The sequence below is a fragment of the Balaenoptera acutorostrata genome, chromosome 20, assembly GCF_949987535.1.
Source record: "Balaenoptera acutorostrata chromosome 20, mBalAcu1.1, whole genome shotgun sequence".
NCBI classification, from domain to species: domain Eukaryota; kingdom Metazoa; phylum Chordata; class Mammalia; order Artiodactyla; family Balaenopteridae; genus Balaenoptera; species Balaenoptera acutorostrata.
In genome coordinates, this window is record NC_080083.1 from 50768812 (window position 1) to 50788695 (window position 19884).

Below are 19884 nucleotides of genomic sequence, written 5' to 3' on the forward strand. Positions count from 1 at the left end.
ATATGTTTGTCCTTGGTCATTACTTTTTTAAGGCCATTTATAAGAAAGCCATTTAATTATGAGGGTGGCAGCTTCCATAAATTGTGCCGCTGCATATTCTCTGCAGAACTTCTGAGATGTTACATGTCAGGCGTCACCGGTGTAGAATTTCTCCACCCACTTATTGAGCATTTTGGAGCAAGGATCCGCTCTGGGACAGGAGTTGGGTGGGGTCAGGGAAGCCGCTGTGTTTGGTCTGGGCCCCTCCCTGGGGGTTCACCTGCGCACGGGTGGAGGTGAGAAGCTCTGCATTCTCAGGAATATGGAGGTGTTGAGGATGAAAGTGGGAAGGAGGCGGGGAGCACCTTGCAGAGGTACAGGGCACCCCAGAGCTTTTCCAGCACACGTGGGCGTGTCCTTCCCCGTGGCCTCAGGACAGTCCGATGACAGGACTTCCCTACGTCCCCGATGTGAGTCTCCAGGGGGCTCGGGAGGGGTCCTCAGTGACCTGGCCTGGCTTGGAGTCGGCGACAGGCTCATGCCTACCATGCCCTGTGGGAATGCAAGGCGGGAAGCAGGAGCTGTGGACCCGTTTCTGCCTTCAGGTGGCGCCAGGGCCGTCACCTCACCTCTGCTCAGCGCAGCCTCTTCCTGCCCTGTGAGTGCAGCTGCTGCGGCCTCTGTCTGCTGAGTGGCACTGAATTGGTCGGGCTGAGCGTGTGCCCTGGGAGTGGCACAGGCGCTGCAGAGAGGGCACAGCTGTTTGAGGGGCCGGTGAGGGGCTCACGCTGGCACGAGGTTGGGAGGCCGGTGGGTCTGCTGTCAGCATCTAAAGCCCGGCGGACGCTGCGCCACTTCCAGCTCCGTCCTCACCGCACCTTGGAGCGAGCACCATCCGTGTGCCCAGCGGAGGCCGGGAGAAGTGGGGCGCAGATGGGGGCCTTGCTCAGTCACTCAGGACGGAACCTGGTGCTGGGCCCTGTGGTCCAACTCTGCCTCACAGCGCAAGAGACCGGCTGGGGAGGCCCCTGGCCCGCGGTGCCCAGGGGTGGGTTTGCAGGTGGCGGGGGCGGGGGTGGGCTCTGCGTCCACGGTTGGCCCTGACGGAGCCTGGGGGGTGGGACGTGCTGCAGGCCAGGTACGGGTCTCTGGGAATGCTTGATATTTGTAAGGTGGGCGTGAGGCAGGAGGAGGAGAGGGTGACTGGGGGGCTGCGGGGAGACTGCAAGGGCCCTGCTGAAGACGGACCCGGTCCAGAGTAACGTGCTGGAGCAGGATGCCCGGGAGATATGAGCCGATGAGGGCAGCTCCTGTCCTACCGTCTGGAGAAGTCTCTCAGGTTAAAAATCACAGCGACAGAGCTCGTGTTCCTCCACATCTGTCCCACGTTGATGTGACCGCCACACGTGAAAAACACACGTCTGTGCATTTAGGTTTCGTGGAGCGTGGCCTCCACACACCCCAGCCACATCTGATAGGTACCGTTCCAGACGAGTAAGCACAGGTGAGCCTCTCAGGAGCTAGAAGGTGTTTGAATGGCCCTGTTTCCTAGTGGCAACTGTTGTCCAGGTAAGTAGAAGTTGATCGATAAGTAAAGTCATTTTTTAGAAAAGATTTTTGATGACGAGAAGCATTTGGGAGGATGAAATAAGGAAAATAGCTAATCTAACTTAAAATATTAAAACATTGCTTCCATTCCTAAATGTATCCACTTAAAGTATTTTAAGGATTGGGTCCATAAGACAATTAGGAGTTCTTAATGAAATCTAATTTTAATTTATATTTTACATTTTAGTAATCTTTATGCATAAATATAAATTAGGAACTAATTTCATAAGTATAGCTAATTGATAAAATTATAGCCTTACATTTCTCTTCCCCCCCCCCTTTTTTTTTTCATCTTCAGACCATGGTTCTGAAAGCCCTGCTTAGAGGAACCCTCTAGCAACACCATGAGGACGGTGGGTGGGGAGGATGGGCTGCCTTCCTCTCAGAATTTGTGTTGCCAAGTCCCGGGTTCATTTTATAACTTCCCTACTTGAGTTTGCTGTGTGGGTCTGCGGTAACAGTTCTCATTTCCATTAAGAACTGAGGTTAGTGAAGTTTACAAAATTCAGTTTCTGAATAAGATCTTGCGAATGGGTGCTGATCCCAGCAACGTCCAAGCCAAGCCGCCCCGGAACGGCACACCTCCTAACACGGCCACACTCTTGTCCCTTCCCTGCCCGGCTGGTTTCCTCTGTTGTCTTTTCCATTTTATTGACTTTTGCTTTTTGTTACTTCGTTCCTTCTGCATTGCATGTAATTGGTTTTCATCTCCCGGCTTGTGTTTTGCCTCGAACCTCTTTCCTCCTGGTTTCCTCTTTCCTACCTTTTGGTTTTGTTTTGTTTTATGATTCCATTTTATCTGTACTATTGCTTTATCAGCTATCCCTCTTTGTTTCATTATTTTTCAGTGGTTGGCCTAGGGTCTGCAATGTGCATCTTACCCCTCACACGCTACTTTAAATTAATGGCATTTTTATTAATAAATAAATGGCACTTAAATGGCGCCATCTCACATGGAGCATAAGAAGATTACAAAGTTGCATCCTGTCACACAGCTTATGCTGTAAACTCCACAGCGTTTGCTTTTATTTTTACCAAAGTCAATTATCTTTTTTTTTTTTTTTTTAATGCACACCGTGAGAGCTGTGAGTTTGGGGGGTTTTTTTTGTTTGTTTGTTTGTTTGTTTAATTAATTAATTTATTTATTTATTTTTGGCTGTGTTGGGTCTTCGTTTCTGTGCGAGGGCTTTCTCTAGTTGCGGCGAGCGGGGGCCACTCTTCATCGCGGTGCGCAGGCCTCTCACTGTTGTGGCCTCTCTTGTTGCGGAGCACAGGCTCCAGACGCGCAGGCTCAGTAATTGTGGCTCACGGGCCCAGTTGCTCCATGGCATGTGGGATCTTCCCAGACCAGGGCTCGAACCCGTGTCCCCTGCACTGGCAGGCAGATTCTCAACCACTGCGCCACCAGGGAAGCCCAGTCAATTATCTTATAAAGAGGTTGCACATGGGAAAATGTCTTCTGCTTTTACACATCTGTTTACCATCATTGCCACTTGCCATTCCTTGGTATAGATCAGGTTGTTTCCTTCTCCCCGGAGAGCTTCCTTCATCTTTTTTTGTAATTTAAGTCTTCTTGGGATGAATAATTTTGGCTTTTGTTTTTCTGAAAAACTATTTCTTTTGCTTTAATTTTTGAAAACTATAGTACTTGGCTAATGAATTCTAGGTTGAAGTCATTCTTTCTTTAAAGACATCTCTCCCTTGTCTGTTTTCCATTGCTTCTGCAGAGAAGTCTGCTGTCATCCTTATGTCTGGTTCTCTGTGTGTAATAGGTGTTTTTCTCTGGCTCCTTTTAAGATCTTCTGTTTAATACTGTTTTTCAGCAATTTGATTATGATGTACAAGCATGAGTTGTTTTTTTTTTTAAAGGTTGGCTCTGCTGGGGCTTTGTTGAAGTTCTGGGATCTGTGGTTTTATAGCCTACATCAAATTTTGAAAAAATTTGACCATTATTTCTTCAAGAATTTTTTCAGTCTCCCACTCTTTGGGTTCATTCAGCCTGTGTCTATTGAGCACCAACTGTGTACAAGGTACCGTGCTGGCCTGGTGTCCACAGTGGTCTGGCGTGAGGGCAGGGCAGACAGCACAGGAGAGGAGCTTGGCATCCCACTGCAGGTGCCTCTTTTGATGGTTTGCCTTTGTCTGCCCTGTGGTCCAGGCCAGCATTCTTTTAAAAAATGTTAAGGCAAACAAAATATCCTCACTTTTGTTCTTTGTAGACCAGCACTCACGGTGTTCAAAGCCTCAAAGAACAGCCAGCCCCCGAAGCTCCAGCTTCATTTCGTGTTCACCTAATCCTCCTTCTCGGTGTGAGACTCCACCCAGCGTGGTTCAGCCTTCATCAGAGGCAGAGAATGGAAGAGGAGGTTTGGGGAGGGGGCTCAGGCACTCACCGTGGAAATCGCACAAGTCAGCTCATGTCCCAGAAAGACCACGTCTGCCGCCCCTCACAGTCTGGCTGGAAGTGTGGCTTTCGGCGCGGGCTGGACTGGGTGGCACTCTGCTGGTCTGCCGCCCCCAGCAGCTGTTCATGACGCAGCAGTCATGGGGCCAGGGCCTGGGTGTCTGTATAGAAGTTAAGCCTCTTCATCTTCATGTTTGGGAATACTTTTGAAACAGGATTTCTACCTCACAGCTTTGATCCACATTTTTGTTTTTTGACTCAAAATCTTTCCTGTTCAGCAATCGAATGCAAGACAGTGTCAACAAGGCCAGAAAAACAGATGGAATAGACAGTTTAAAAAAAATACACTTCGGTCAGATCAGGTGTGGTACCTCGCAACTGGGCAAGGTGATCATTCAAGGGCTGTTCTGATTTACAGCTGAATTTAGTATGTGTTTTTAGGAGAAATATATGAAAAGTTCACACATAGAATTCAGCAGTATGTAAAAAGAATACAGACCTATGGCCAAGTGTGTTTTATCCCAATCATGAAATGGATGAAAGACGCTTCCCTGGAAGGTCAGGCAGATGAGAAATTATCCCCTGGAAGGAGATTCAGCCTTTTGAGCCATCGGGGGTGCATGTTACAACCATGACAAGGTACCACACACACCTGTCGGAAAAGCCAGAATAAAACACATGGCAAGGATGCAGGGAAACTGGTCACACACGCTGCTGTGGGGTTGGAAGTGGTGCAGCTGCTCGGGAAAACAGCAGTTTCTTTAAAAATTAAACATGAAACTACCATACGACCCACAGTCACGCTCCTGGGTGTTTATCCCAGAGAAACGAAGACTTAACATTCACACAAAAACCCCTGTGTGAGTGTTTGCAGCAGACTAATAGTAATAGCTTCAAACTGGAAACAGCCCAGGTGTCCTGTAGAGGGTTAAGCTGTGGAGTATTTTTCAGCCAAAAAAGGAACGAATCTCCAGGGAATCACCAAGTGAAAAAAGCCAATCTTGAAAGGCAACACACAGTGTGATTGCATTTATGCAATGTTCTTGAAAAGACAGAATTACAGCGCTGCAGTAGCAGGTTCACGGCTGTGAGCTGGGTGGGGGGGTGGGGGGGAGGCGCAGCTATAAAGGCACCACGAGGGGTCCCTGTGGCCGTGGAAACGCCCAGGGTCCCTGAGCCCAGTGGAGGCCACGTGTTGGCTTTTCAAGATGTTACCATTAGAGGAAACCGTGTAAAGGCTACATGGGATCTCTGTGTATTATTTTTTAACACTACATGTGAATCTACCATTTCTCAAAAAAAAAAAAAAGCTTAATTAAAAAAAAAACACAACAAACAAGGACCTACTGTATAGCACAGGGAACTCTACTCAATATTCTGTAATAACCTATATGGGAAAAGAATCTAAAAGAGAATGGATACATGTATATGTATAACAAAACAAACAAAAAACAACCACACAACAAAATTCAAGCAAAGCAAGCAAAAACCTTCTCAAAACTCTTCAGTAGCATAACTGCATTAATATAAATTAATCATCATGTGTACGTGCTGTGTATATTAGAGCAAGATTTAAGAAACTCAAATATCGTGGGGTGACTTTTGATAGTTTCTCAGTAAGGAGACTTGGGCAGTGATGTAGGTTTGCCGACCACTCTGACCTTCCTCACCGTGTTCCTCGGCGGTCAGGGAGGTGGAGAAGGCACAGCCAGGGGATTGGAGGTTAGTGTCGTTTCCCCGAGGCCAGCCAGCCTGTGAGAGCCTATCAGGACCCTCACCAAAGGGCAGGCTCTCTGCTGCCACGGGCACCCCGGCTGCCCTCCCCCAGCCAGAAAGGAGGAGAAAGGCCCCCTCCTGCTGCTGCGAGGGGTCCCTCCCTCAGAAACCAGCCCGTTCCCTGCCTCTGAGCCCTGGGGCTGCTGGTGTCTGAGCATCAGGACCCCTGATATCTGCGGCAGGAACCAGCCTCTCTCCAAACCTGCCTCACCGACCAAAGGGCCGGACCTTTTACCTCTGAGCAGTCTTAGAGATGTGTAAATGCGCTGCAAGCAGATACCCCAGCAGAACGTGCAGGGGGGCTTCCCTAGGTGCTGGGCACTGTCGGACAGCAGGACAGGGCTGCCGGGGGTCAGCGTGCAGAGCTGGGTATGCGGAGAGGGGATCGTGTCCACGCCAGGAGGAGGCAGGCCCGGGTTCCAGGACCAAGGGGGGAAGGAGGTGGTGATGCAGGGTACGGAAGAGGATTTAGAGGACAGCTAGCGCAGATTCTTCCTGGGATGGGGTGTGCTTGTCTGGTGGCGTCGTGGGGTGGGGGGCCGCTGTGGCAGCCTAGACAGAGGGAGGTGGCCGGGGGAGTGAGCTCTTAGGGCTGCGACTCTTGTTTATTTAGAGGCTGGAAGGAGAAAGTTATTGAGAAACGGGGCTGTTCCAGCGGCTGCAGTGGATTTCTTTTAAGTCCCGTTTGTTATTGTTTCACAGATTATCGGTTGCCAAGTGAGGAGGGAGCCCCCCAACTCCACTGAGCGATACACGCGGTGGATCAACCAGCTGGCGCCCGACCAGCTGCTCACCCAGGTACGCCTGCCGTCTGCGGTTGGCCCCGGCCTCCCCGAGAGGGACTTTTCATGCTCTTAGCACCTGTGTCTGCCTGCCTCCTGGGTGCCAGGCACAGTCCGGTAGGCGCTCCCTGGAGAAGGGGGACGGCGTTTCAGAGGAGCCCGGCCTGGGAAGGAGCCGGAGCCAGAGGGCAGGTGTGGAGGGCCTGGCTGGAGACCTGGGAGCAGGGCACCTACAGGCCAGCCGCGTAGGCTGAGGTGGATGGATTCAGAGGGCAGGAGGCGGGGGCTCGGGCAGCGCCGAGCTGCTGCAGGGGTGAGGTGTCCAGGAAAGGCCTGAGTGTCTGGCGGGGCGAGGCCATCCCCGAGCAGGGCAGCTGGAGGGGGGCCAGGTCTGGGGGAATGAGCTGAGATGCACCGTCTGGGTGGAGCTGGTCAGCAGACATCAGGAGCCCTCGGAGCTAGAAGAGGGCGTGGGCTGAAATCAGACTAGAAGCCGCCACGAGCTGGGCCCCGGCCTGGAGGAGGAGGCCAGGAAGAGGTTCTCGGTCTCAGCTGTGGGGTCCCGAAATCCACGGGACTTTGGGTGGGTCCACGACCGTGTGCTGATGACGTGTTGAGTGAGGACAAGAACCAAAGATTCTCTGTTCATCCACCTTTGAAAACAAGCCGCTGCCTCAGCGTGCCAGCAGCCACTTAATGCTCCGTAGCAAGTCACCCCAAAACAGAGACTTAAAACAGCCCCGGCTCTTGGGGGTGGGCCCAGGCCTGTTCCATTTGCCTCCTGGCCCAGCCCTGGCTGCCCCGCCGAGGGCAGATGCTCCAGACTCTTCCTCCTGCTGGACGAGCTGCTCCCAGGACTCACCCCCCCGCCCCATCCCACCCAAGACCGGAGAAATGTGCTCCTCAGGGTGGGGGCCCCAGTCGGGGGGGAGGAGTGGGGAGCAGCCCCCCAAAGCCCAACCAGGAAGTAGCTCTAGAAGGCCTGGAAACATTCTCCCCCCAGTGAGGTGCTGGGGTCTGTCCCATGTTGCGATTTCCTGTGATCCTGCCATATAATAGTGCTTTTTTCTAAACTCTGAATTTTGAAAACTGAAATCTTGGTATAATGGAATGATTTATAATGATAATCAGCTTCTGAAATTAGAGCTGCTTGTGATTATGGCATCAGGTGTTCTGTTCACTGAACTCAAAGTGACGCGGCAGAAACCCTGAGAGTTTCCTCTTGTGGGGCTGTTTCACATGCTTCTTTGGATAATCCAAGATTATTTACCCTTTCCTCTTCAGTGTTGGGTTTGCCAGTTGCTTCTGTTATCAAAATGACTTCACCAGCTTTTAAGTTCTATGCCGTTCATGCTGGTCCACACACACAAAAAGCACTTTTGCATTTGGATTTACTTTTCCCATTTTGAGATGAATATTCCAGTAATGGCCTAATAGCTACAGGTGGTGCACTAATAACAGGTAATAATAATAGGTGCACTAGTAACAAGTGAGGGCAGCGAGGGCACTGGGGAGGCTCAGTCACTGCTGCTCCCCCAGCCGTGAAGAAAGGAGAAGGGCCGGTGTATGTGGCCCACGTGGCCTCCTCGGAGCTGGCAGGGTCTCTGGTGTTGGTGGCGGGAGCTCACGGGTTGATGCTGACGGTCACGTGGGATGGTTGCGGCTCTGTCCCGTCTGCACCAAACGGCCCTGGATCACCGACGGCCACTGAGCGTCTGGTTGCTGCAGAGCTGTCGGGAGGGCGTCCTTCCACGCGGAGGGGTATGTGAGGTGGTGGAGCTGTGAGTCCACAACAGCTTCAGGTCTCTGAGCAGAAGGGAGTCTTCTCTCCAGGTTGTGAAGGTACCTGAAGGACAAACCTTCGACCTTAGCATCCCGAGTTGGGAAGAGGGCCGAGGGCTCTGGGTACACAAGCTCTGCGTACCCCTTGCATCTCAGTTGGCATTTGGATACGAGTCCGCAAACCATCATTGGTGCATGGAGAATAAGCACTGGGTCTGTGACTCCTGTTGCCATCCCTCTCCTGGTCCTTCCGTCCGTGGAGCAGGTCCAAGCCGCGGGTCACGGTTCTGGGATGTACCACCTGTTTACAGATGCCCTCCCAGGACGTGCACTGATGGTTTCAGAACAAAGAATCACAGCCGCCTCAGTGAAGAGCTAGTAAGAGCTTTCATATCCTAACTGGGAAATTAAAATATCCCATTGAGTGTGAATCCCCTGGCCTGCGGTCAGCCCTGAGTCCCCCTCAGATGCGCAGCTCTGCACCTGCAAGGGGGCTCTGAAAACGCTCACCTCAGTCCCGAGTATTAGAGGGTCTGTGAGTAAGTGTAGAGGTGGCTGCGTGAGAGAAACTGCTGGGTTGGCTTCTGCCATGTGCTGGATTTTCTGGGAGAACGTGAGTCACGCAGAAACTGTGTGACTGAACACTGACGATATAATTTACATGCAGCACATTCTCAGCCAGAAATACAAGTTCTGAGCCGAGGGCAGACTTAACTGTTTACTGTTAAGCATCATAGAAATAATTAAGGTAGGGTCTTCCTAAACAGTGTTTTTCTTTAGCAAGTTACGGGAAATTAAAGTATAAAGTTTCTCAAAATAAAGTGAAAGAAGATCTCTCTTATTTAAGCCATTTCTCAACTGTTACAGTCACAGAAATCACCAGCACTCTGCGGGGTCTTTGTTCATAGTCTAAACTGAGTCACGTTTGTGAGGTGGAGAGCAGCGTAATTTGGTTTGATATTTGTGTGTCTACTTGAATGTCTGATTAGATACCCACCATGCACAAAGTTGAATCAGAGTACTGTAAAATTAACACTCTGCTAATTCCAAATAAATCAAGGGGTGGCAACTTGTCTGGACAAATGGCCTGTGCCAGCCTGAAAATGCACCTGTTTTAGGCAGTGCCCACTTTACACCTTCAGTGAGGGGCTATTCCCAAGGGACCTGCATCTCTTGGATGGGGATGGGGGGCAAGGGGAGGCAGGGCCAGACCCCATCCCCGCCTCAGAGGCTGCCCCTGGGGGGGGGTCCTGGCAGCTCCAAGGAGGGGTTGGGGGCCCTGGCAGCTTACATGGGTAGCTGGGTCCTTACGGAGGCCAATGAGCCCAGCCCTGGCTGCCTGGAGTACGTGCTCAGGTTCACAGCGGAAGGAAGACAGCAGGAGTGGGTGAGGCGCCCCCTTTAGCCCAGCCCCACCTGGGCCTTGTCCTCCACGCCTGCTCCCAGCTGCCCTTGCACCTCTCTCCAGGATCTGTGCTTCCTTGGTGTCTTAGCCTGCTCGGGCTGCCATAACAAATACAACAGACAGCTATTCCTCGCAGTCTGGGGGTTGGAAGTTCGAGATCAAGGTGCAAGCAGGTGGTTCCTCCTGAGGCCTCTCTATTGGGCAAGGAGACGGTCGTCTCCTCCCTGAGTCCTCACAGGGCCTTTCCTCTATGAGCTCACTCACTCCTAGTGACTCGTGGATCAGGGCTCCACCCTTATGACCTCATTTAACCTAAATTACCTCTTTAAAGGCTTCATCTCCAAATGCAGTCGCATGGGGGATTAGGGCTGCAGTGGGCTTTGGGGGACACAATTCGGTCCATAGCATTTGGACACCCTCTTTGGCTCCTCCACAGCCCCTGGTGGTCCCCCCTGGTCTGGGCCCCCTGCCCCTGGGCCCACAGGACACAGTGGTATGTGGACAGGGCTGCAGCGAAGAGAACAGCCCCCCTTCCTGTACAGCCTCTCCTTCGTGGCCCCGTGCGTTCCACAGGCAGGGTGTCACCCAGCTTTCATCTGCCCACAGCGTCTGAACAGCTTGGCATGAACGTAAATGGGAAAAATTTACAACCCACCTGCCAGCACTAATGCACAAACTCTCACTTTATCCAGTATCCAAGGACTCTAGACAAGCAAAATTTCTAGATAATTAGTTTCCCTCTGTAAGTACAGACTCTTTACCTAAACCAGCACTCCCCAAACTTGTTTGATCATAAAATAGCTCAAAAACTTGAAAACAATGCAGATCCCTCATCTACTCCCGTGGAGCTTCTGATTTAGTGGCTCTGGAAGTGTGCATTTTTAACACGTGCCTGAATGTTTTTGATGAAACTCTTTGAGAATGTCATTCCAGCCTCTAATCTGGAGGCCAGGCTCCTGGTGCCTGCACAGAGAAACTGCTTCCCCACCGGATCGTAGAGTCATTTTACAAAGCCTAACCAATTAAAAATTTTGTATTTTGAAATAACTCCAGACTCACATAGAAGTTGCAAAAATAGTAGAGTTCCTGTGTGCCCTTCACCCAGCTCCCCATTCGTAACATACCCACAGCACGATGTTCAGACCAGAAGACGCACACTGGTGCAACCCTGCTCGGGGCTCACACGTTCTTGCTGGGGAGGGGTGGGGGGTTTACGGGATTTCGTCACGCGTCCGCACCAGCACAGGCGGCACAGCCCCTGCCACAGTCAGGATACGGGGCTCTCCTGCACCCCAGAGAAACTGCGTCCTAGTCACACTTCCTCCTGCCCCTGCCCCTGGCAACAACCTCTCTGTCCCCTTCGCTGGAGTTTTGTCATTTGAGGCAGTTATATCAGTGGAACCATGCCTTTTTCATTCCGCATTGCGCCTTTGAGATGATAGTTTGTTCCTCCTGTTGCCGAGAGAGTCCAGCTGCAGGGACGTGCCCGTCATTGTGGGGCTGTGACAAGTAGGGCTGCCGAGACCCTGACGGACAGGCTTCACCTCCTGGGATGAGCACCGGGGTTGAGACTGTGCATCTGTGTTCAAGTTGGAAGTCCATGCGAGGCTCCCGGAGTGGCCACACCATTTCCCCTCTCGGCACTTGGTGGTGTCAGATCTTTCGTGCCAGTCGTTCCGTGGTGTCTCATCACTGCTCTGCCTTGCATTTTCCTAACGGCAGTTTTTTATGTGCTTATTCACCATCCACTAAGCGTCTGTTCTGATCTTTTGCCCATTTTCTTACTGGATTGTTTGTTTTCTTGCTATTGAGTTTGAGTTTCCTTTTGGACAGAAGTCCCTTGTTAGGTGCGTTTGCAAGTCTTTTCTCCTTATCTATGGCTTTTCTTTCATCTACTTAACAAGAGTCTTTCACAGAGCCAAAGTTTTTAATTTTGGTGAAGTCCAACTCATCTATTTTTTAAATAGATTGTGCTTTGGGTATCAATGTCTAAGGATGCTTTATGTAACTATAGGTCACACAGATCTTCTCCTAAAGTTTTATAGTTTTACGTTTTACATTTAGAGCTATGATTCATTTTAAGTTGATTTTTGCATAAGGAGTGAGGTTTGGATCAAGGCTCTTTTTTTTTTTTTTTCTTCTTCTTTTGCTTACAAATGTCCAAGTGTTTCCACACCATTTTTGCTGAGAATACTACCTTCCTTTATTGCTTTTGGCCTTTGTCAAAAATCAGTCGGCCGTGCTCGTGTGGGTGTGTTTCTGGGCCATTCTGTTGCATTGATCTGTGCGTCACTCCATGGCTACACTCTCCTGGTCACTGTAGCTGTGGAGGAAGTTTGAAATCAGTTAGTGTGGTTCCTCCAACTTCATTCTTCTTTTTCAAAATTATTTTTGCTATTCTAATTCCTTTGCCTTTTCAAATACTGAGCAGTTCTTCAGTTCTGAGCAGACACAGACTGGGTGTCCTAAAAGACTCAGTTCTGACTCCACCTGCCTGGAGACGGCATCAGATCCCACAGATTAAGGGCTCAGTCCTACAAGACTGCCTCACTTCAGCCCAATCACAAGTCCAGGTCGTCACCTGTGCTTTCACCTGACTGGCTATAAATCAGGGTTCCCACAACCCCCTCCTCTGTCAATTAATTTGCTTGAGCCATTCACAGGACTCAGAGAAACATTCACCTATGTTTACAGTTTACTGTCGTGGATATGATGAAGAATACAGGTGAACAGGTGCATAGAGTGGGGTCCAGAAGCGTCCTGAGAACAAGAGCTTCTGTCCCCAAAGAACATGAAGATCCACCCACATTTCATGGATGGTGGCCTCTGGAGGGGGGGACCTTGCCTGTGTCACCCCCGTCACCCCTACCTGAATTTCTGGGACAGTGTTCCTCCTTCATTCTGTTGCCCAACCCGAGGCAGGTTCCGCTCGGGTCTAGCTCTAACCTGGATTCACACTGAGAAGGGGCCCCTGAGAAACCGGTGCCCAGCTCTTGCTGATTTGACACAGCACAGTCCAGCATAGTGAGATTTCTTATTACGTGGAGGAGAGTAAATTAGCTAAGAATAATTCGGAAAAATTTGCTAGAACCAAAGATGTGGACTGCCAGATGAAAAGGGCCCTTGGGTATCTTGCCCAGGGTACGAGAGAAGACCTTGCCCAGGATTTAAAGCCCTTGGGCAGTTCAGAGAGAAGAACAGCAGGAACAAATGTGGTCTTGGATTTCTCAACAATTGCAGTGGAATCTATAAGACACTGGGGCACAAGTTTCAAAATTCTCACAGAAATGGTTTTGAATGTTGAATTCTATGCCTAACGAAATTGTCAATCGTGTGAAAATATAACAAGGACTTTTTCATATAAGGATTCAAAATATTTGTCTCTTACAAAAGCTTTCTCAGAAATTTACTGGAAGACATTCCATAAAATTAAGAAGCAAATTGAAGAGGAGGAAGATATGAGATCTAGGAAGGAGGTCTCCAACCTGGGAGGGAGGCCAGAAGCAGCCCAGGAGGGAGTGGGGAGATAGAATAAGTGCTTTGCACACAAGCAGCACAGGCCTCCTTTTTCTTAAATCATAGAAACACTCAATTAGGCAGCAAGGAAAACAACGGAGAGGCCTTTGTGTACAATGGGATGTGACAAGGGTGACCACACTCAGCCAGCTCCTAGTGCTTGAATGCAGCCGCAACAGCAGAGGAGCAGAAAGGCACCAAGAAGAACAGAGATATAGAAGCTCACATAGCTGAGACAGAGGAAGTTCTGGGCAGATAACCGCTCAAAATGAGAAGACAGAGAAGTGCAGCAGCGGGAAATACCAGACGCTCATGTTTTTATTCTAATCCAGTACCTGTGACCTTCCGACGGCCCTGACTTCCTGACTGCATGCTTCATCCCCTTGTCTCCGTCTCCCGAGGCCACTGGGCTCGCCCTGGGTACCGAGAGGGTCATGTCCAGCCCAGCTGAAGGACACTCGTGTGTGTGTTTGATGTTCTAGTTGTTCACGGAGGGGACCAAGCCACCCTTTACTCTGGTCACCCCTCCCCTAACAAGAGCACCCCCTGACCATCTCTTCTGTACTTGCCATTCCACATACATTTTCTTTAAAAAATAGAAAAAGGAAAAAAAAAAAAGAAAAAAAAAAAAAGAAAAAGGAAAACTTTTTTAAAAGTTGAAACATTTCAGGGCTCCAGAAATGCAGAGAATACGCCTCCCTCTTTGCTGCAGTGCGTGCCCTTGGACGACCCCCTTGCTGCTCGGTCTCGTGCGCAACCCAGCCCCTTGTCCCTTCCTGGACAGTGTACCCAAGACCCCCGCTTCAGGTGCTGCTGCTCAAGCCCGTGAAGGTCCCCGCCGTGAGGGCTGGGTCCGGAGGCTGCGCGATGTTCCTCCGGTCTCACGTGAGACCCCAGGGCCCTCAGGGCAGCTGCAGCCTCTCCACTGCTGAACGTTCCTCAGCTTATACCCTGAGGCAGTCACCCCCGCAGCCAGCAGCTCCACTCCGGGACATCAGTCTTGGTCAGCCGCACCACCTCCCTGCTTCCTGACCCGCCCGCGGCCTCCCCGAAGCGGGCTGACAGAAGTGCCGACCCTGGTGATCTGCGTGGGGAGCCACGCGATCCTTCTCTGTTGACGAGGACCCAGGAGAGGCAGGAGAGTTTGATAGGATGCTCTTGAGTGGCTGAGAGCCAGGGCAGGGAGGCGGGTGTCCCCCACCCACCCCTGGGGGCAACAGGGCAGAGGCTCACCCTGTGGGGTCAGAGCCACAGGGGGGCAGGGGCCAGCTGGCCCAGGACGCTCTCATGAGGTCCAGGGCTCAGGCCACAGTGCAGGTCAACAGCGGCCCTGGTAAAAAAGCGCCGGTGTCCTGCTCCCCGGGTCCCTGCTGGAGTGGGTGCCCCCCTCCCACCCCGCCTCAGGTTGCTGCCCCGGAGGCCCTGGCCTCTGTCTCCCCTCCAGCCAGCGCTCAGTTTCACTGTTGGTAAAATGCAGGGGTTTAGCAGCTACACCCAGACTCCAGGGCCAACCATCTGTGTGACCCACGCATTTGAAGATATTTAGCAAAACTAAGTGAAGGTAACTTCGGCCAGTTGAGAAGGCAGGGCGTGAGGTGGAATCACAGGGGTTCTTTCCTGCCCATGGGACCGGGCCTCCCACGTGCCCCTGACCCCACTCTTGTGTCTACTCTGTCGTAGCTACTTTGAAAGACCTTTCCTGTCATCCAAGTGGAGTCTCTACAGCCAGGCGGTTAGAACCCACCTGGGTCTACCAGACAATTACATTTCACATATTCATTCAGCTCGGTGTGTCTTTCCCTTAAAAATTTGTCCTTCACAGCTCAATGGTTTTTACCTAATTCTAATCAGTTAACATGCATAAAATTTTAAAAGTACATATTTTTAAGTGGATTAACCTGTACTGTTTTTCTTCACTTTCTCATTTAAAAGGAGTATCTGCATTATAGAGCCATGGTACACTAGCAACTTTTAGTTGAAAAAGTGGTTACTTACCAACTTTCTCCAAAAAGTACTATTGAGTAAAGAAACTTTGTATTGATGTCTGTGTCTTTATTAAATCCAGAAGCCATAGGTTTTGGATTTCATATCAAAGTTTCTTTTTGTTGCTATGTGGGTGTTAAAATGTCAGAATCCTGGAAAATTTGTTATCTGTCTAAAGATAGTCTTGCAACAAATTAGAATTTAGAAATGAGGATAATAAACCACAGGAATCTGGAAATGAGTCATACAAACTTTGCTCTTTTTCTCTAAGAAGAATTCATATCACTTCCTGGTAAGATATAGCTAATGAGGTCTATAAATTTCATTAAATGGTTCATTTTCTTTCTTTAACTCAAGGGCTTCTCCTTTCTAAATAAAAAACTGAGCCCATTTTAAGTCCATTATCCTTACTTTTGTGTTTTTAAAGCACCAAAAGCATTAAAAAGTATCCATCCGAATCCATATGTTTTCACGCGCCTTTCTTGAGAAGAAAGAAAGGTGCACTCTGTTCAGGACAGAGTATGGCCAGTAGCTTATGGAATGTTTCAGTTTCTGCTGTATACTCCCCAAGGCACACTGGAAGATTTTTAACTTGTATGAGCTCCATAGAATTTATTTTTGCAAAGTGCACTTTCTGTTGGTGGCAAAATAAGGGGAGAGCCCAAAAGCAAACTCCCAGGTCCCGGAACAGCAGCATGGCCCCTGAGCCTTGCCTGGGAGCCCCTTCTTTTCAACAAAGTTCTAAGAAACTAGATTATCTGATTATTCACTTGGTGACATATCAGAACCAGAAGAGGGAGTGACACCTCAAGAGTGAGAGGAGACAAAAATCGATGAAAAGGAATCATTAGCAACTGCAAGCTTGGTGTTCCTGGGGAGGTCTCCTCAGCCCACCTGCACTCTCACCTGTGTGCACGCCTCCCCTCACCTGTGTGCACTCCTCCCCCTCACCTGTGTGTGTTCCTTATCTGTCCTAATGAACTAACGGGCCATTCTGTTTCTCTTCAGCTGGAACCGCCCCCCACCCAAACGCATGACCTCTGTTCACAGCAGGACACCAGTAGTGGCCTCGTGACCTGAAGCATTGTGTCACCTTGCCCACCAACCAGGGTCCTTCTGCCCCTTCAGAACTTGCCTTTTCTCACCCAAACATGAGCCAGAGGAGCTCACCTCGGTCCTCTGGGAACCAGGGCCACAGCCGCTGCCTCACCACAGACAGGTGGCCTTCGTGCATCTTGGGGGGCTGTTTGGCTCCACTGTGAAGAGGTTTGATCCTCTGTCTGGTTGGTTGTACATCTGCAGTGTTTGGGAACAGATGTCTGACTCATAATTGGATATCAGAGTAGAGATGCTGTTCGGCCCTGATGTCCAGCTGCCGCCCTCACTTCAGGTGCTGCAGGAGTTCGGGGGCATCAGGTGTCTGCATTCTGCGTGAGCGCCATCACAGGCGGTCCGAGAAAAATCACTGGGATGTGTCCTGATGCTGCAGATAGGACCTGTCATCCCAAATAGGTCCTGTGCTGCAGAGGGTACTGGCCTGATCTGTTCACATAACAGCTTCTGACCATTTTAGAAAAACTCTTCTTTTACATACTCACCCCTCCTCAAGTAAAAAGAGCTCTTTCCTGAAGACACGCTTTATGGTCCAGAGGGAGGGATGCAATTCCCGCAGAAATACAAAGTACTAGTGAGGTGAAGACAGTATTTGTAAAAAATATCACTGAAAACCAACTAAATGACTTCCCATATGCTGGAAACAAAGGCCACTTGCTGGGACTCCTGGACAGAGGGTGGTGGGAGGGCCGGGCCCCTCCTTGTGGGTAAGGAGGGCAGAGAGGGGCCGGCCAGCTGGGCTGGGCTGGTCCCAGGACCAGACTTGGGGGGTGGGGGAGCTGGGACACCAGCGGGGCGGAGCCAGCTGCGGCCCTTCCTTGGAGGGACAGAGGGATGAGGTGGGAGGTGGGACCTGCTCCCTGTGCCTTCAGCCTGCCAGAGGCAGCCCAGGACGCAGCTCCATCCACATCCTGCCATTGTGCAGCCTTGCCGGGCGTTTCTGGGGAAAAGGAGCTCCCAGAGCAGTTTGCTGGCGAGGTGCGTTTGTGTTCCCAGGTGCCCTGTGGTCAGCTGCAAGGTCTGACGCTGCTGTCCATGGGCCAGCTCTTCCCACCCCCGTGGCCGCGGGCAGCTTCCCTCCTTGCGGCCTGAGCGCCCTCTGCTGGGGCCTGCACATCCTCACTGTGCTGTCATCTGAATAAGACTAAATGACCCGTAACTTACCTAAACATATGATAATACAGAAAAAAGCAATGAAAGCATTTTACACCTCTTGGATCTATTTATTTAGGTTCCAGGAATTCTGACTTCTGGGGGACTGTTTCTGCAACTCTCTGTACTGCATTTAATCACAGACCCTACAGTTGGAGGAGAGGTGAAGGGGAGATACTAGCCTATTCCAGGTTTAAGTAATCAAAGAAGCAGTTTTTGTTTAAAGTCAATGCTCCACTGCTTACCACTTAAACCAGGGGTTGGCAGACTGGCTGGAGGGCCAAATCTCTTCTGCTGCCTGTTTTTGTAAATAAAATTTTATTGGCACACAGCCATGCCCATTTGCTAACGTCGTGTTGTCTGGGGCTGCTTTTGCACTGCAGTAGCAGAGCTGAGTACCTGTGACACAGACCCTAAAATGTTAGCATCTGGACCTTTACAGAAAAAGTTTGCCGACTCCAAGTGAGGCAGTGGTGCGGCTAATTTGCCAGCACCAGACTGTAATGTCCTTAGTAGGTGTGTTCTCTGGGCCAGGAAGTGGTCTGCGGTCACTATGGGATCATTCTGTCTTTCCCAGAAAGCTCTCAGGGAGATGGTATTATCCACACCGTTTTCCTTGCGGGGAGATTGAGGGCTGGCGGCGAAGGGCATTGCTGGGCCTGAAGGCGTTTGCTCTTCCCATTTGCTTATTTTCACCACCTTGGCATTTATCTCTTGCATTCATCTTGAATGTCTTAGACATGTGCCGTTTTTGCGTGGCTCTCTCTCTGTCTCTTTCACAAGAAAGGAGATGCAGCAGATTAGATCAGGGTTTAGTTCTGTTTCTTCTCACCCTCAGAGCCTCTCACCCAGATCATGGCCGGGGTCAGCAGCCCGGGTGGGCCAGGGTGTGCGGGTCAGCAGCTCAGGTGGGCCAGGGTGTGCATGTCCAACAGGTCCTCAGGGGCCTCACGTTGAGGCCAGAGGAAGGGAGGGTCAGGTGCAGTCCCAGCCCCACACAGGGTCTCTCCTGGAGGCCTGCTGTCTGGTCACTGGCATTTGGAATCACTGAACACCTGTGCAGTGATCTGTGACTTGCATGCAAGTTGTATGGCAGAGGTAGATGGAAATATTTCCTAAGAAAACCCTTTTCTTTGAAATTTAAAAAGTGTATAAGTTCCTCCCACCCCTCAACTTGCCACACACACACCGTTTAAAGAAACACAAGAGTTTACTCAGCAGACGTGTTTCTCTTTCTTCATGTGCTTTAGCTTAAATTGTTCATGTGGCCGGCCCAGCCCATGTGAGGTGAGCAGGAAGCAGATAAATGCCATCCGGCCTCTGGTTCTGATGCTACAGTAACTGTAGCTGATACAATTGAACTTCAGTCGTGGAAAGGACAGTCCTGGGGAAAAGAAAGATCACAGCTCATGTCTGAGTCATTTAACTGATTAAAGGGGATAACCTGGAGCAAGCCAGCCCCCACCGGGACGTACGAAGGTGCTGGAGGGAGCCAGGCCCACCGTGGTACCTGCTAGAATGTGCTGGCGAAAGTCCCGGTCCCATGAATCTGTGATTCATTCTTATCCTGGCCTCCTCGCTAAGAAGGAAGCTGTCTTAGGTGTCAGCTGTGTGTTGAGTGGCCATTTCCCATGTGCAATTTACTGGAGGTAAAGAATGAGCATAGGGACTTCCCTGGTGGCGCAGTGGTTAAGAATCCTCCTGCCAATGCAGGGGACATGGCTTCGATCCCTGGTCCAGGAAGATCTCACATGCTGTGGAGCCACTAAGCCCATGTGCCACAACTACTGAGCCCATGTGCTGCAACTACTGAAGCCTGCACACCTAGAGCCTGTGCTCCGCAAGAAGAGAAGCCACCACAATGAGAAGCCCGCACACCGCAACAAAGAGTAGCCCCCGCTCACCGCAACTAGAGAAAGCCTGCACACAGCAAGACCCAACGCAGCCAAAAACATAAATAAAAATTTATTTAAAAAAAAAAAGGATGAACGTAAACTGCTCGTTGGAGTCAGATATAGTCTGGTCTGGAGAATCACGCAGGCAGGGACCCTTGAAGCAAATGGGGACATTCTCATCATAGTTCGTTTGCTGTAGTTCATCTGGCGGCCCCAATCCAGTGGAAGCCAGCGTCCTGTATTCTCGGGTGTGTCTGGGCGTTCATGTGAGTATTAAGGCAAAGGTAGGATGCAGCCCCTCAGCCATAGGCGGCAGGAGGCTGCTGGTGTCTTAAGTCATGGGTGACTGTTGGAAGCAGGAGCAAAGGAAAGCTTGAAAGAAACCATCATGATGAGCCAACTTCTCTTAAGAGAAGAGAAGTTCTTGGATTTTGAAAATAATTGCATTGTTCTGACGGGGCCAAAAGAAGTGACCACCGAACTTGTACT

General features: G+C 50.5%; 1 protein-coding gene across 11 annotated transcripts in view; it reads left to right on the top strand.

The window, feature by feature from the left end:
* B3GNTL1 (UDP-GlcNAc:betaGal beta-1,3-N-acetylglucosaminyltransferase like 1) overlaps positions 1-19884 on the top strand; it is a 116586-nt gene that overhangs the window by 50956 nt on the left and 45746 nt on the right. For all 11 annotated transcript variants that reach the window (XR_009006370.1, XR_009006372.1, XR_009006371.1 and 8 more), the window contains exon 6: positions 6470-6565. Coding sequence is in view for 5 of the 11 variants with exons in the window: in XM_057536568.1 (XP_057392551.1) it covers positions 6470-6565 (96 nt within the window). In the remaining 6 variants the exon portion in view is untranslated. The remainder of the gene's footprint in view (positions 1-6469; positions 6566-19884) is intronic.